Source organism: Martes martes (assembly GCF_963455335.1).
Source record: "Martes martes genome assembly, chromosome: 11".
In the NCBI taxonomy this organism is placed as follows: Eukaryota; Metazoa; Chordata; class Mammalia; order Carnivora; family Mustelidae; genus Martes; species Martes martes.
Genome location: NC_137899.1, coordinates 29,439,130 through 29,454,669, shown reverse-complemented (window position 1 = coordinate 29,454,669; position 15,540 = coordinate 29,439,130). Strand labels below are relative to the sequence as shown.

The 15,540-nt window shown below is 35.7% G+C and overlaps 1 protein-coding gene across 1 annotated transcript in view; it reads left to right on the top strand.

Moving 5' to 3' along the window:
• Positions 1-15,540, top strand: part of PCLO (piccolo presynaptic cytomatrix protein) — a 397,938-nt gene that overhangs the window by 328,758 nt on the left and 53,640 nt on the right. Inside the window, exons 17-20 of the mRNA XM_080818063.1 lie at positions 5,562-5,655; positions 6,808-6,879; positions 8,737-8,917; positions 10,543-10,737. Coding sequence (XP_080674189.1) covers positions 5,562-5,655; positions 6,808-6,879; positions 8,737-8,917; positions 10,543-10,737 — 542 coding nt within the window. The remainder of the gene's footprint in view (positions 1-5,561; positions 5,656-6,807; positions 6,880-8,736; positions 8,918-10,542; positions 10,738-15,540) is intronic.

Genomic DNA, 15,540 nt, shown 5'->3' with positions numbered 1-15,540 from the left:
TCAATAAATGGCACTCGATATTATCTTCGGTATTATGTACAGTTACATAATAACTTAGGGTATACCCCTAAATTATCTTAGGTTATACCCCTAGAATTTCCGGAAGCAACTCTGAAACTGGCCTAAAATTGCTGTGATATGTCTATATATACAAATGTATATAATTTATATTCAGGAAATATACATATGTGTATATATACATATGTGTATACACATACACACACACACACATATATATATATATTTAAATTGAGGTGAAGACCTTTAGATTATAGGGTAGATTATAGGAAAAGCTACCTAGATACTTCAGCTTAAGAAAGTTGATGGATTATTGTTATTTTATGATTGGCTACATCAAGTCGCCAGTGATCAGTTATTCCCACAAAAAAATGATGTGGAATGGTTGGGCTATAGAATTATACAAAATTATTTAACAATACTGCTAGGAAACCAAACAACTTTGTTTTCTTCAATCATAAAATATAATACATTTGTCATTCTTAAAATTTAAAAAAAAAATTCCTATTCGCTAATAAAAATTTCACTGGTCCAATTTTCTCATCTCCTCTCATTGCCTCTTCCCACCCTCGGAGCACTATACTCAGAAGCTCTGAAAACCCAGTTGTCAGCCCGAGAGGAAGGGAAACAAGGAAAGAGCCTCCAGAGTGCATGAACTCAGTCCTTGTCCCTGGCTAACTAAGAAGTGGAAATGAGCAAATCTGAAGGATCTCATTCTGGTTTTCTATCATTATACTGTTTGACAAAGTACAGGCCTTTTGCCATGAATGAGATTTTGCTCTGATTGAAGCTGATTTTCATTATCATGTTAGCTGGAAGTTCAGTTCCGGCCCGGACTTTCTCTAAACGTCCTTGTTAACATATCAGACTATTTCCTCCAGGACCTCTATAAAGCAGGGACAGGTGTTGCATGCATTTACAATTCAAAGGCCAAAGCTTTTTTCATTTCAATTGATTTTAAGGGAAAAAAATAGTATATTTTAAGGATTCTTCCAATAAACATTTCTTTAGCACAGAATGTTCTAGACACTGTGCGAAGTGCTGAGGGTAGAACTGACAAATGGCCACATAGGCTCTGACTTCAAGGAGCACAGACAATCAAGTGATGTGCCAAAAACACACTGCTGCCCAGAACAGTACGGCTCATAAAACGGGATATGATTGGAGCTTCTTTCTAAATTAAAGGAAAATCCTTAGAGGAGTAATTAAAAATAAATTGTGTAGGTGTGTGTGCGCGCGCGCGCACGCGTGCGTGTAATTTCCAATAAAGGAAAACTAAATAAAACAAAAGAAATGAAAACCTTCAGTATTTCAGATAATTCTATGAGAGAGAAATACAAAGAAGCCATCATATTCCATTCATCTTTCTTACTTTTTTTGAAATTAGAGAAACTCAGAGAATTCCTTTTCCACTAGTATACGGGAGAATCATCGAATTTCATGTATCTTTTTCTGCCTGTCTTAAAAGCATGTCTACTCCTGAGGAGGTAACTAGTAAATAATTTAAAAAATGAAAGAGAAAAGAAGTTAGTCATAACTTCAAGGAGATGAAGGTTAATTTTTTTATTAGCACCATGACCCATCTTGATTAATTGACTTTTTATTTTCCCTTATTAAAAAAATTCTCAGATTATTAGATACAGCCTAATTGTCCTAATAGAATGTCATTATTGCAATCTTCCAATGAGGGAATATAATGTGTTTTCCAGACAAGAAGGGAAAGGAAAATGGGCTCTACTTTTTTCTCAACCTAATTCAGGCTCACATTTAAGAATGCCACTGCTTACCTGGTCACCTTCAACTTGTCAGTCCAGATTTTGATGTAGCTATGAGAAGTGCCAGCAGTTTTCAATTGTGTAAAGTGGAAACACAGCCCATGGAGATCAATGCTCAAGATGGTCAGTTCGTGGCAGTTCTAAAACAAGGGTTAAAAGGACTGGCTTTGTGCAACCATCTCATAACATTCAAGACCAAAAAAAAACCCTGCAAAGGATTGCGTTATCATTGCCAAGCACCACCAGAAATAGTGGGGGCAAATTGTGTGTTCCTGCATTAATTCTAAAGGCAATAGACACCTTGAGTCCGAAGAGAATTGAAGAATCAAACTCACTAATAACATAAAATTCCCCCCCAATTGTGGTTATTTCTGAGTGGATCTGGGCAAGAATAAATATTTATAGTAATTATACTTCCTTTCACAACACTCTCTTAGGATATACTATTCAGAATTTGCCTGAACAACTCCAACACTGGCCTAATTTTTCTGATATGTGTATATATATGCACACATATTGTATATAATTTATATTACATATATAGGAAATATTTATATTTAAACTAAGTGAAGAACATTAGGTTACATGGTAAAGAAGACAAACTAGGCACTTCAGCTATTAAGCCTGAAATTAAGAAATTGATGGATTATTCACATTTTGTGAGCCTAATCAATTGAGTTCATATAGCATAAGTTTAAGAGCAACCAATCAGTTTTGCCCTATGCTTGAATCATGGCCCTACCAGTTAATAACTATGCAGCCTTTCCAACATACCTTAATTCACTGAGTTTCATTTTTTTAATCCTGTCTCATAAAATTGCCATGAGGATTAAATGAGTTAACACATAAGAAGCATTTAGAACTCTGCCTGGGAAAAACTAAGCTTTTAATGAATGTTAACTGTTTTTATTTTAATGTGCTTACTTTATAAATTGCTTTTCATATATGAATTAAGAACTTTTGTTAAATGTGTAAGTGAAAAAATGACTAAAATATGCAGGTGAAAAATTATAATAACAATTATTCATAGATTCAGAAAAGATGATGAATAATAAATTCTTTGGAAGACATTTAAATAATACAGACTATTTTCACAAATACATATCTAGGATTTTAGTGAAAATACTTGAGTTTGCATTTGACATTAATTCCTATCTTTTTGAAAAGTTAAGCATTTAATTTTTCAGCATTGGAAAAAAATAATTTATTACTATTCCCCTGTATTATGAACCTTATCCTTATGTTTCCCCATGATCTCATTACCTTAGTAACAAAGCCCAAAACAAATAGAAGCCTTAAAACTTATATTGTCATGTGTTTTTCTTCTAAGTATGCCTACCTAGAGAAATAGCCATGAATTCTAAAGTAGTAACCAAGGCTTGCTATTATCTTGAAAGTGGTCACATCCATTCTTCCCATGTCATTATAAAAAAAAAAATAAAAAACATAAGTTATAAAGGAACATAGCTTACGAAAGTTATTTTGAATTTATATTGTAAAATATTTCAAAATCACTGAAAATTATAGAAAATAATTAACAAATACCTGTGTTCTTGCCATTTAGTTCCATCAAATTTTAGTATTTTGCTATATAGTCTTCATTTTTTAATAAAAATATTTTATAGGTACCCTGAGCCCCTCTGAAACCATTCCCCTGTCCACTTGAGATAACCACTAACTAGAATTTATTACCTATAATTGCCAAACTGTCTTATGATGTTTATATGCATTTATTTTGTATACATGTATTCATAGTTTACTGTATTATTTCCCATGATTTTGATTTTAAATCATGATAACTCACTATAGTTATCCTTCTGCACATTTTTTGCTCAACTTTCTTTCAAGATTCATCCATCTTAATTTATGAAAGTATATATTTATTCACTTTAACTGATACTATTTCATTGAAAGAATATATCATAATACATATTTAATCTTATTAATATGCTATCAGAAACAATGTTATGGTGAATGTTCTTAAAAACATTCCTTGTGCACAGGTGGGAAAACTTCTGTAAAGTGGAAGTGGAAGAAGTCAAAATAGAATTTTCTAGGTATTTGGGTCCATAAACTTCACCAGTTTCATCTAAAATTCGTCTAAAAACTGTGTACAAATTTATACTGTCTACAGTCTACGAGAACTGTTTCCTTAAATCCTTGCATATGCATTTCCCTAAAATTGTTTGCAATTTGTCTTGAATGAAAAAATGGTCAAATCCTGCTCTCATTTTCACACAAATGAGTTTGTTAGAAGTGACGAGAATGATGCTTTTTTTCTTAAATGAATTCACTTTACAATGGCTGACACATGAGGTCTTGGGAACTGTTTTAAGTTCATTGGTTCTCAATCTGCACATTAGGTTTACCTGGGATATTTTTTAAAATTCTACTACTCAGACCTCATCCCAGACGTATGAAATCAGGATCTCCTTGGAGGTGCAGGGCAGGGAAACGTGGGTGCAGTGCTGGACCCTACTTGGCAGCCTCGGAACTCAGATTCCTGGGTGATGCCAATATGCAGTCCATGTTGGGAATTCCTGCCCTGGCGTGTGGCTGATAAGAAAGAGAATAAAGCTAAAGAGAGACAAAAGACATGATAAAGTTGAGTGGGAACTAGAGCTTGATTCTCAGTTGCTCTGTCTAGAATGGAGAGGGTTAATTAGTGCCTAGGAAGCAGTAGGAGGAGGCATTCCAGGATGTGGCTGTGCTTGAGACCAGGGTCTAGCAAGAGTTAGTCGGCCCCGTGTTAGGAACAACGAATCAAGGGTCAGGATCCGGTCCCTTTAGAAAAAACAATTTGTAAAATCAAAGCATGTGAAAGGACTCTAGATGACTAGGTTGGTTTTCAGGACTCTGTTGCCCATGGGAGCTGAAGTATTATCTAGGACCTAAGCTATAAGGCTCTGCAGAAAATTTGGGAAAAAGGCAGTGAGGATTGGATGAAGGCCTCATCTGTGTGGGTAACGTTGGCTAATAGCAAACAACAGTAATTCCAACCCGATGATCTGATAGATGTTCTGTTTGTCTTAACTAGAATAAGTTTGGGATATAAACTTCTAGCTGCTGTTCAGATGGAATAGAAGAGTCAAGGAAAAATTCACATGCCCCAGTTTGTAAGGAATGAGGAAATATTTTGATCTGGTTTGTAATGATTTATCCAGGCTATTGACATAAACCCAGAATTTATATGTAATTGCTTTATAACTAAATATCCTGCTTTACTAAGAGTGTCAAAATATACTTTAAGTACAAGGTAACAAATGTTCATAGAATCTCAGCTATAGCAACAAACATTTCTCATCCTTTCTTCAGTCAAAACAATCATTACAATTTTATACAGACAAAAAAAAAAGAAAGACCATTTGGCTTTGCAGACATGATTAGAAGTAAAAGTATTGGGAAGTGAGATACCAAATTATATTTTATGGGGAAGAAGATATTGATGTTACCATATAGTTCATGCAACAGTCTCCTGGATTCAGGAAAGAGAAAGGTTCTAAAATGATGGTATAGTTAGAACACCTAAAAGCTTTTCTTTAAAAACTACTTTAGGACAAATGAAACTAAAAGCGTCCAACATATTTTTAAATTGTCATTTTGTATTCAACTTAAAAAAAGGTTCTAGACAGGAAGGTGATGGGATGATTGCATAATGTTTAAAACAAAATATCATCTTAAAATGTCTGCATGCTCTTCCAGCTGGCTGTGAAGGCTCATTTAAGGTGAATAATCAAGATAACCCTTTTTTTTTTTCTTCTAATTCAGTGCTGAATACAAGAGGAGGACTAAATATGTTCAAAAAAGTCTTAATCCTGAGTGGAATCAAACAGTAATTTATAAAAGTATCTCCATGGAACAGGTATGTGATGATTATTTTCTATATAACATATTTAGGCTAGTATAAGAAAACCGATGACAAAATTATTGCAAGGTTGTGGTCTATCAATTTTGCATGCAAACAAAAAGAAATGTGTAAAATACAAATAATCAACATAGCCAAGTGAAAAGAAATAGGCACAGGGCAAAGTTACCATGAGTGTAAATGTGTGCCTTACAACAAAGCAGCCAAAAAATAAAGAAATAAGACCAATGGAACATTTTCCATCAGTTATTGCAAAATTTGAATATTTCAACAGACTGGGACACATTTATCAAATTTTAAGGGAAAATCTTTTCCAACTAGCTATATATTTTTTTGTAAAATTTGGTCAATCACTTTCACTTCTTTCCAGTTTTACTGAGGTAATTGACATAATACATTATGTAAGTTTATGGTATACATGATGATCTGATGTGTATATATTACAAAAATAATAGCTGGCTATATTTTGACTTTTACAAATAATACAAAGAAAATATTCAGTGTATATGAATGTGTTGTTGCACCAGACAGCAGTTTAAGAATTCATCTCTTCTCTAAATCAAGACCTCTTACGAATCAGGCATTATGGGACTAAACTTTACAAAGACATACAGAAGACTAGCTGAAAGGGTTTTCAAGGAGATTTAGGATTTGTCCTCTGGAAGATTTCTAAATTGATTATGAAGTTGAGGCTAGGTACAAATTGTAATCTGGGTTCTTGAATTTAAAATAAGTTAAATGTACCCACAGAAATAAGACAATGCTACTTTATTTTTTGGCATTTTACTAAAATAAAAAAACTCCAATCTAAATATTTTATCTAAATAACCTAGACAGTTTTGCATCCTATAAATTCCATGTATTTGATGAGCATTTATAGATTCTGCTTTTTTTTTTTAATAAAAATCAATAGGGGGGCTTAGAAAAGAGGGAATTAGTAAAAGTTTGAGGTCTCTTATGAACAAACACTAGGTTGGACTCTAAAATCATTGACATTTTACATAATATTTAATATAAACCCATATTTTAGATAAAGTTTGAAGTCTTTTTACGCAAATGGAAACAGTTCAAGGAAGTGAAAATAGATGAATCTATAATAGAGTGTGATGAAAATTTGTGGGGTTAGTAACATTTTGATTTAAACTGTAGCTAAAGAAGAAAACCCTGGAGGTGACAGTCTGGGATTATGATAGATTTTCTTCCAATGACTTTCTTGGTGAGGTGAGCATCTGGTTTCCTTTTCTTTATTTGCTTTCACTATAAGCCACCAATTAAAGTTTATTGATGCAAGCATATTTCTGAAGTTTATTAGATTATCATTTTGGTGAAAGCCCTTTTGTGGGTAGGATATATTTCCTGTTTTATTCTTTGACTAGATGAGTAGCAATTTGAGTAATGGTTTTCACTCTGCCATTTGATGTACTTTTATTAATTTATTAATTTTATTAAATTTTATTAATTTTATTATCAATTAAATTTATTAATTAAATTTATTATTAATTTTATTAAATTAAATTTTATTAGATTATTAATTTATAATAAATTTGCAGATGAATTATTAATTGCTTTGATAGGAGATATGCAATCATGCTGTGAATCCAAATTTGAAACAGATTACTATAAAATGAGCTAGATTTTTAAAATTTATTTTCAGGTATTTACTTGTTCTTCCTCACCGCAGCTGTCAATGGCTTGATGTGACTTTCTGCATTCTTATTTCCTTTAAGCATCCCAAGAAAAATCTCTCAAAATATTTTATGAGACAGAACTAAAAGTAGGAGAAAACAATACAAAACAATTTTATGTAAGTTCACATGGAATCTAACCTAATCATGAAATCTGGCACAGTGGTCAGATCCTGTGCCTTTTTTTTTTAATCTATCATATTTCAAAAAATATACTATATTTAATAATCTTTATTTAAAGTAGAAGTTATGAATTAATGTTAAAAAATAAATCATCTCCAAAAATTAAATAACACCTAGACAATATGATATCCCTTCCCAGAAACAATGGAAAACAGTTACTTAGTCTATGTGCCATGAGACCTTATTTGGTTCCAAGACACCATACTTTTCTTTTCTATCAAAACTTGGCCATTTGACCTTTACTTATAGGCTCCCTTGCTGGTACAGCCCCTGGTACTAGTCTTTGGACAGTTCTAGGATGCAATATGCTATCTAACTTAGTGTTCCATTTCAGAAAACTGATTTATTATAGTCCTTATAATTTATTGTTGACATGAACCTAGAGCATATATCCATTGTGTTGGTTCTCGTTTTTTTATATCTCATCAAATCTAAAATGCCAACAATTGTGAAATGGGTTATTACTCACAAACTACTAAGAATTAAAAAAATGCTGCCAGTCAAACCGTGACACAGTACTTTCTCATCATAAATTGTTAGTCATATCTCTATTTCAAATATGAGTTAAGGTATGTTTTAAAATACAAGGAATAAGTCAGTAATTGTAAATAATCCATTTTTTTAATTTTGTCCCTCTAGTAACTAAAAGCAAATTTTTAAAAATGATATCCTAGTTTTTAAAAAAAAGATATCCAAGTTTATTACTAAATGTGTTCATTTAACAAAAGAGGACTTTCATTCACAAAGATTGAGTTGAGACTCGACCTTTTTACATCATCTCCAAATAATTTAATTAACAAAGATTTTATACAGTTCAGTTTAATCAAAAGTTCATTTTTTTAAAAAAAATTTATTTATTTTAGAGAGAGAGAGAGTTCACAGTGAGGAGGGCAGCAGGAGAGCAGAGCAAAGCAGAGCCCAGTGCAGGGCCCAATCTCACAACCCTGAGATCATGACCTGAGCCGAATTCAAGAGTCTGATGCCCAGCCGACTGCACCACCCCGGTGCCCCTAATCAAATATTTTTTAAGCATCTAATATGCACAAGACTTTGCTCCCAATGTCATGGGTAAAGAAAAATGAGGAAGACAGCCTTGTCATCCTCAAAGTCATACTATGTTTTTGGCTTATATCCTTGAGTAAATTTCAGATCACAGAAACAAGTAATGAATGAATTGTATCAATTTCATTGACCTATTGCCTTTTTTCAGGTATTGATTGATTTATCTAGCACATCTCATCTCGATAACACTCCTAGATGGTATTCTCTCAAAGAACAGACTGAAAGCATTGATCATGGCAAGTCTCATTCCAGTCAGAGCAGCCAGCAGTCTCCAAAGCCATCTGTCATCAAAAGCAGAAGCCATGGTATCTTCCCTGACCCATCCAAGGGTAGGAGTTATTTCAAGTAGAAAAAGCTTTTTTCTGTTTGTTCACACAGTAACTTCTTAAATATGAATGCTTGTATACTTAATATATTTTACAGTGTTGGATTCTGTTGGAAAGTATGTAATATAATATCCTACAAACAGTAATGGATATGGAATCAGGAAAAATGGGCTTTAGTCTCAGATCAGCACATAATTAGGTTTATGACTCTGTGATCTTCACCTCTCTGACTCTGGTTCTCAACCGGTACAACAGAGGGGATTGGGCTGTATGAGCTGTTGGATTATTTCCAGCTGTCAAAATGAAAGATAATATGATTTTATAAAATATGTTGGGGGTATTTCATAAAGAAAAATTAAAATCCTCAACAGTCCATTGACTAGACATACTCATCATTACCATTTATGCATATATTTTCTCGTTGTTTAAACCCCTATTTTTTTCAAAGGTATATTCTTACTCATATATTATATGTATAATATATGAACATATATAATTTTGCATCCTGGTTTTTACTTACCATATCAAGATCATTTTCCCCATGTCACCAAAACAATGGGTATGTTGAAATTTGATTATACCTTTCCTAAATGTTGGCCTCGAGCTAATTCTATGATTTTTTTGAACTACTATCGTTATTTTTGAAATGGTAATGTTATCCATTGGGTTTGGCAGTATGCACAGCATTCCCATGTGAATGAGCTTTTCCTTCGAGAGGTTCGTTGCCAATGATCCTACGACACAACATTAATCATCATCAACCAAGTGACTGCCTAGATGAGATACCATGTAGTATCTTACCTAGACATACTGAACTATTTTTAAGTGTCAACTATAAATTTTTATACTGGACCTGAGTATTGCTCCCTTCTCTCCTCTTCTCAGAAAGTACATCAAATTGAAAAGTGGTTCTTTGTACATTAGAAAGGAATGGGTCACAAGTGCAAGTGTTCTCGGAGATGGAAAACCACGAGGCCAAGTCCAGTAGGCCACTGAGTTGATATGACAAGCCACGGACTGACCATGAGGGCTACAGATGACTTATGAATGAGCTTTATAGGTCATTTATGGATTCCACTTAGCCAGATCAACTCTACCCTGATTAACTTTCTGGAAGATCATTAGCGTAAAGACCTTTCTCTTTGACGGCCATAGTAAATGTGGGATCTCTATAGACGTTCTCTGAAATCCTCTGAGACATGATTCTCCAGTCTCCACTGTTAATGTGTCCTGATGACTCAGGCCCCTTCATCCAGGAATTCCCTGCGTTTTCACTGAAAACTCCTCCGTGGGCATGTGAGCTTCTTGTCTCTTGCCTGGTCACTCCTAGAATTAGCGGTGGCTTGGAGAAACTGAAAGCTGACATACACATTTCCATGAGGCTGGTGAGATGTCTGTCCTCTTCTCAGACTTATCTCTTCTCACCATGATTATCCTTTTGACTTTCCTCCCAAAAACTGTTTCCCGAATGTTTAATCACATTACCTTGTGGCGAGCAGTTGCATAAATGAGCCTGAAAGGAAACCGAATTAACATAAATCTTAGACAGTTTCAAATTGTGTGAGACCAAGCTTGACAGGAGGAACGCTGGAGCACTGTTAACTCACGTCTCACCCTCTTGTAACCAGACATGCAGGTTCCCACCATTGAGAAATCCCACAGTAGTCCCGGTAGCTCGAAATCCTCCTCCGAAGGCCACCTGCGCTCTCACGGACCGTCGCGCAGTCAGAGCAAAACCAGCGTCACCCAGAGCCACCTGGAAGATGCTGGGGCTGCCATAGCCGCTGCCGAAGCCGCGGTGCAGCAGCTCCGCCTGCAACCAAGTAAAAGACGCAAATAAATTCCTCAGCATGGCAGCTTCATGTTCATCTGTTGCCTCTCTCTCTCCTGCTGTCCTTCCCTGTTCGCTTTCCGTGTTTTGGCAGACCCTGCTCCCTCCGTCCTCCGACCCTCTGTCCATGTGAGAACAGTACCAAGACATCAATCCGCTCTTTCTTATTTAGATTTCTTTTTTTTTTTTTTCATTTCATTATGTATGTGGACTGTAGTAAAACTGGCTGTTTCCCCTCTGTTTCCTCCACCATCCATCCAACCTGGCTCATAGTATTTGGTAGCTGTGTCTGTGATGTTTGCAGGCAAAGCAGTGTTGTGTGTCCTTTTCGTGTGCACTTAAATATCCTTGAGAATCCAGGAATTATAAGCACAAGTGGCTGCCAGTTTTCCAGGCATTACACCAAAAGAAAAAAAAAAAAAAGCGCACACACACAAGCATTTAGAGCCGATTAGAGATGAGATTCTCGCATCTGAAAACACTCAGAAATCGTTGGGCAGAAGAGTAATGCGACCAACAGTCGAGTTCTCGAGCTGAGCGGGAGGGGGAAAGCCATTTCCAGCTTAAAAACCTCAATGAATTATGCATGTGAAATGTCATAGCTTTCCATGTGGGAAACTTTCTAGTCTTTTGGGAAACACATCTGTGAAGAAAATCAAGTCTTATATTTTCCAAAAAGTACATAATATTAATAGACGTATAGACATATGTGATGAGGCAATGTCACCTCATTCAGGAACACAGTTGGGTCCATTCTCTTGGATCACACTTTGTATACGATATCAGAGAATTTCTAGGTTATTTTCTTTTCTAACCATTGGAAATCCTTACACAGCCAAGATGCCGATCAAAGAGTAACCACTCACCCAACTTAATTGCTGTTTTTTCGTTGAGTTTGCGAAAACTTAGTCAGTCGATATGTAAAAACCGAACAAGTGCAGAGGTGTGACAAACGGAGCTGCCATTTCACTTCCAAGCAGCATCAGCCAGATCATGGAGAGAGACTGATGTTAGCCCCGTCTCCCCAAGTCTTCATTTCCTGAGAAACAGCCAGTTTTAACCCCTCTAGTGCTGTGCATGTGGTGTCATTTTGGCCTTTGAAAACACAACTTCTTGGGATCGAGCAAAAGATCACTTCTGTTTGCATGAGTAACATTGAAGCTGGTTCCATCTGAGGATACATACTCTGGGTTTCCATTTCACCCACACTGCCACAGCAGCACATAAAAGCGGTCAGACTAATCATGCCAGGAAGCAGCACAGACACAGCATAGCAGGCGTCCTCCCCATTCAAAGAACTCAGTCTGATAATCTGCCTCCACCAGCCAATGGCAACCAAGACCAAAGCCAGCTAGCCCTCAGGAAGGTGGTGTCTGATGGACCAGTCAAGCCAGAAGGAGGTGAGCAGAAAGGCGCTATGCAAAGCACACAGCAAAGAACATCCCCCACATTTAAAGCCCTCATCTTTTAATTTTTTAGAGATTGTCTGATAAAATATGTTTATCCCCTTTTTAATGTGCTTTTGTGGGCATGGCATTTCAGGACTTTCATCATCACCGTGTAAGTCCCCAAATCAGTCCCATAATATATTGACTACAAGTGATTTGTATTTTTCTATGCACTGGGCATCTTTTGACTTCTGTTGGGAAATAGATTAACAATATTCATATTGCAGAATGGAATGCATGCTACTAACCTAATCTGTTCAAGCATGACTATAAATATGTTGCATTGTGATAAAAGTTTAAACTGCTCAAAATTCGAATTAGCATACCAGTTGGAATGTAGATCAGTTTTTGTCGCATATTATTTCAAGTGTAACTTTTTGAAACTTCAGTGGATTTTGGAAATTCTTAGAGGAAAGTAAGGGAAAAAATTGTTAATGCACTAACTCACCTTTACATGGTGAAAGTTCTCTCTTGATCCTACAAACAGACATTTTCCACTCATGTTTCCATAGTTGTTAAGTGTATCAGATGTGTTGGGCATGTGAATATCCAAGTGCCTGTGTAATAAATAAAGTATCTTTATTTCATTCATAAACTACTGGGTTCTGAGCCATTGTTATATGATGTAGCTTAAAATGAGTGTGTCAGTTTTTGCTTTCTCATTTGATTCCTTGCAATAGAGGATTGCTAGTTACTGTTCTGTTGCTAGTGAGACCTCCAATGATAGAACATTTGGGGAGTGGAACAAAGTTTTATGTTGAAACATCATTAGCTAGATGGAAAAATCATTACCAAATGAAAGCACCAAGCGTACATAAACACGTGAGTAAGTAATGGGGTTGGGCTCTTCTAGGCAATACTCCCGCTGTTTCCGGCCCCCACATCTGATTTACTCCACAGTCTTCTCAGGTTCCTGGATAGAGGAGGACAAATTCTCTAAGCCCTGGCTTTGGAGGTATATCTAAACTTGGTTCTGTAGCTGTGTTCAGAAAGGAAAGCAAGTTTGTATCCATCCCTAACTAGACCCCAACACTCCCGGAATTTTCCCCAAGAAAGAGTATCACCGCCAGTAACAGGAATCAAATGAAGGTGATTATAAAATTATCCTCAAATTTAATTCAAAAACATTTATAAAATAAAGCAGTTTTTAAAAAAATAGGATAGCAGTGCCCCCTTAAGTCCCTTCCAGCCCTAAAATACTTGATTTTGTGATTCTCTACTTGTCTGCAAATTAAAGTGAAGCCTTATAATTTTCTATTGTCTTTCTCTTTATTCTCCCAAAACTACCATTTTTAATATGTTCTTGTCCCAACGAATCAGATATTTAGGAGAAGTGAAAGGTGTATGTGGCCTAAAGCACAGTAATGTTTTCTGAATTAGCCAGGTAATTATCCCCTGTGCACAGATTCCCTTTTCTAATTAGCTTACTGGTACTTTCCAAAAGTACTTAAAATCTCGCCTCTTACCTTTTCTTCCATCAAGTTCAGTTGGTTTCTTACAGCTACTCATTTTCTTACTTCAACTATTCCGTAATAATGTCACAGTAGTGAAATGCTTCCCTATCTCACTCTATTTTAAATTATCATGATTTCAGTATTACTATATAATATTTTGTCTGATTTTTTTTCTAGATGCGGTTCTTAAAATTTGTAGCACAATATGTTTAATTCCTTTTCCTTGCATAATGCTGTAATGAATAATCTCATCCATTTAAGGTGCTGTGACCGAATCCTGAAGCCATTCTTTATCAAAATAATCAAGATAACACAGCCTGCTTTCTTGTTTAATTTGGTAGTGATGATAAAATGCCATTTTCTAAAACATATTTATTTCCCTGCTGCTGTAAATGTACCAAGAATGTAATTCAACCATGCATTTTGCCAATGAAGGGTAAACATGCTATAGGATTTAATTTATATAAAATGATGTAGAATTCATTTAAAGTGTAGAAAAACTGGTATGAGATGTAAACATATGAAGAGCCAACAAGGTCCCATCCACTAACTGCATAAATAAGTGTTCTTATTAATTTTAAGTGTTTAGATCAAAGCCTTCCATTTCAAGCCTCCCGATGGAGTTCACACAGTCCCGTTTGCATTCCGATGATAACGCCCTCCATCTGAACGGTCCTTCACGTTGTTCTGAGTGTCCTGTCAGCCATCTTCTCATTTTGCCACACATGGTAGAGGAGGTATTCATGGCAGATATTCTTATCGTTGCTTTCTGAGTGATCAGAGAGTGGGCTGGGATGACAGAATACACAGAAATTTCTAGAATCGGCAACACGACCCTTGTTCCTAGGCCTACACCTCTGTTTCTTAAATAACATTGGCTCCTCTGAAATCAAACTCTTCTGATTCCAGTAAAAACAGTTGTCATTTATATACTTGTTATTTATCGCTTAAGTTCTTACAAATGATTAGAGGTTGCTAGAAACGATGGCAGAATACAATTTAGACTTGCTCTCCCTACATGGTCCTTTTTTCTGAAGGCTGAAAACTAAGCTACCACAAAGTGAGGAAATAAAACCCTCTCATGCATGAGCCCAGTGTGGCAGTAAGCAGAGTCTGTAGGGACCGTGTGTACATCTGTAGTCATTTCTATCAAGGGTGACAAAATTGTCCCTAAAGAGCCTTTTGAAATTTTTTTTTTTTTTTGTGAACTTCTCAGCAGATTTCTGCCTGAAGTGGCATAAAATATGGGTTAAGCAAGAATTATGGAGTGAGCCAGAAAGAACTTTCTCTCCCCTCTGGGGTTTAGTTGCACTCTAGGAACCCTGAAGAGAAAGATTAGACAGATTGTGCCAGATAATCCTAATGCCTAAACAACTCTTTTGTATTTAGAAGTCCCTAGAAATGTTTTTTTTTCCAAGCCAGTTGTTTTGGCTGAACAGAGCCTCTGCCATTTCAGCAACCAGAGAGGAGAGTTTAAAAAACAGTTGTTTGTTTTTAAACCATATTCAAACTGAAACAAGTTGAAGCATATTTTAAACCTTAAAAATTAACTTAGTTGACATCCACTGTTTTACATTTTAAGTGCATTTTGAAATTCCTGAGTTATTCTTGTTTGATACTAAGATTGTATGTGAATTTTAAAATAAGGAACAGTAAATGAGGCTGAGGAGAAATGTCCCTCCACCCTGGGAAATGAGATAAGAGCCATTGGAACGGGTTGGAGAGGATAGATGAACCATCGAGTAAGTTGTGTGAGGAAATAATGATTAAGCATTCCTTAGAGGGACCAAGTTGTAGGAGAAAAGTCTGAAGCTACTTCCACAGACCACTGCTGGAAACTCTGCTTTCAATAAGGCTCATTTTCAGCCCCTGTCACAGAAGCGTTTCGTGTCC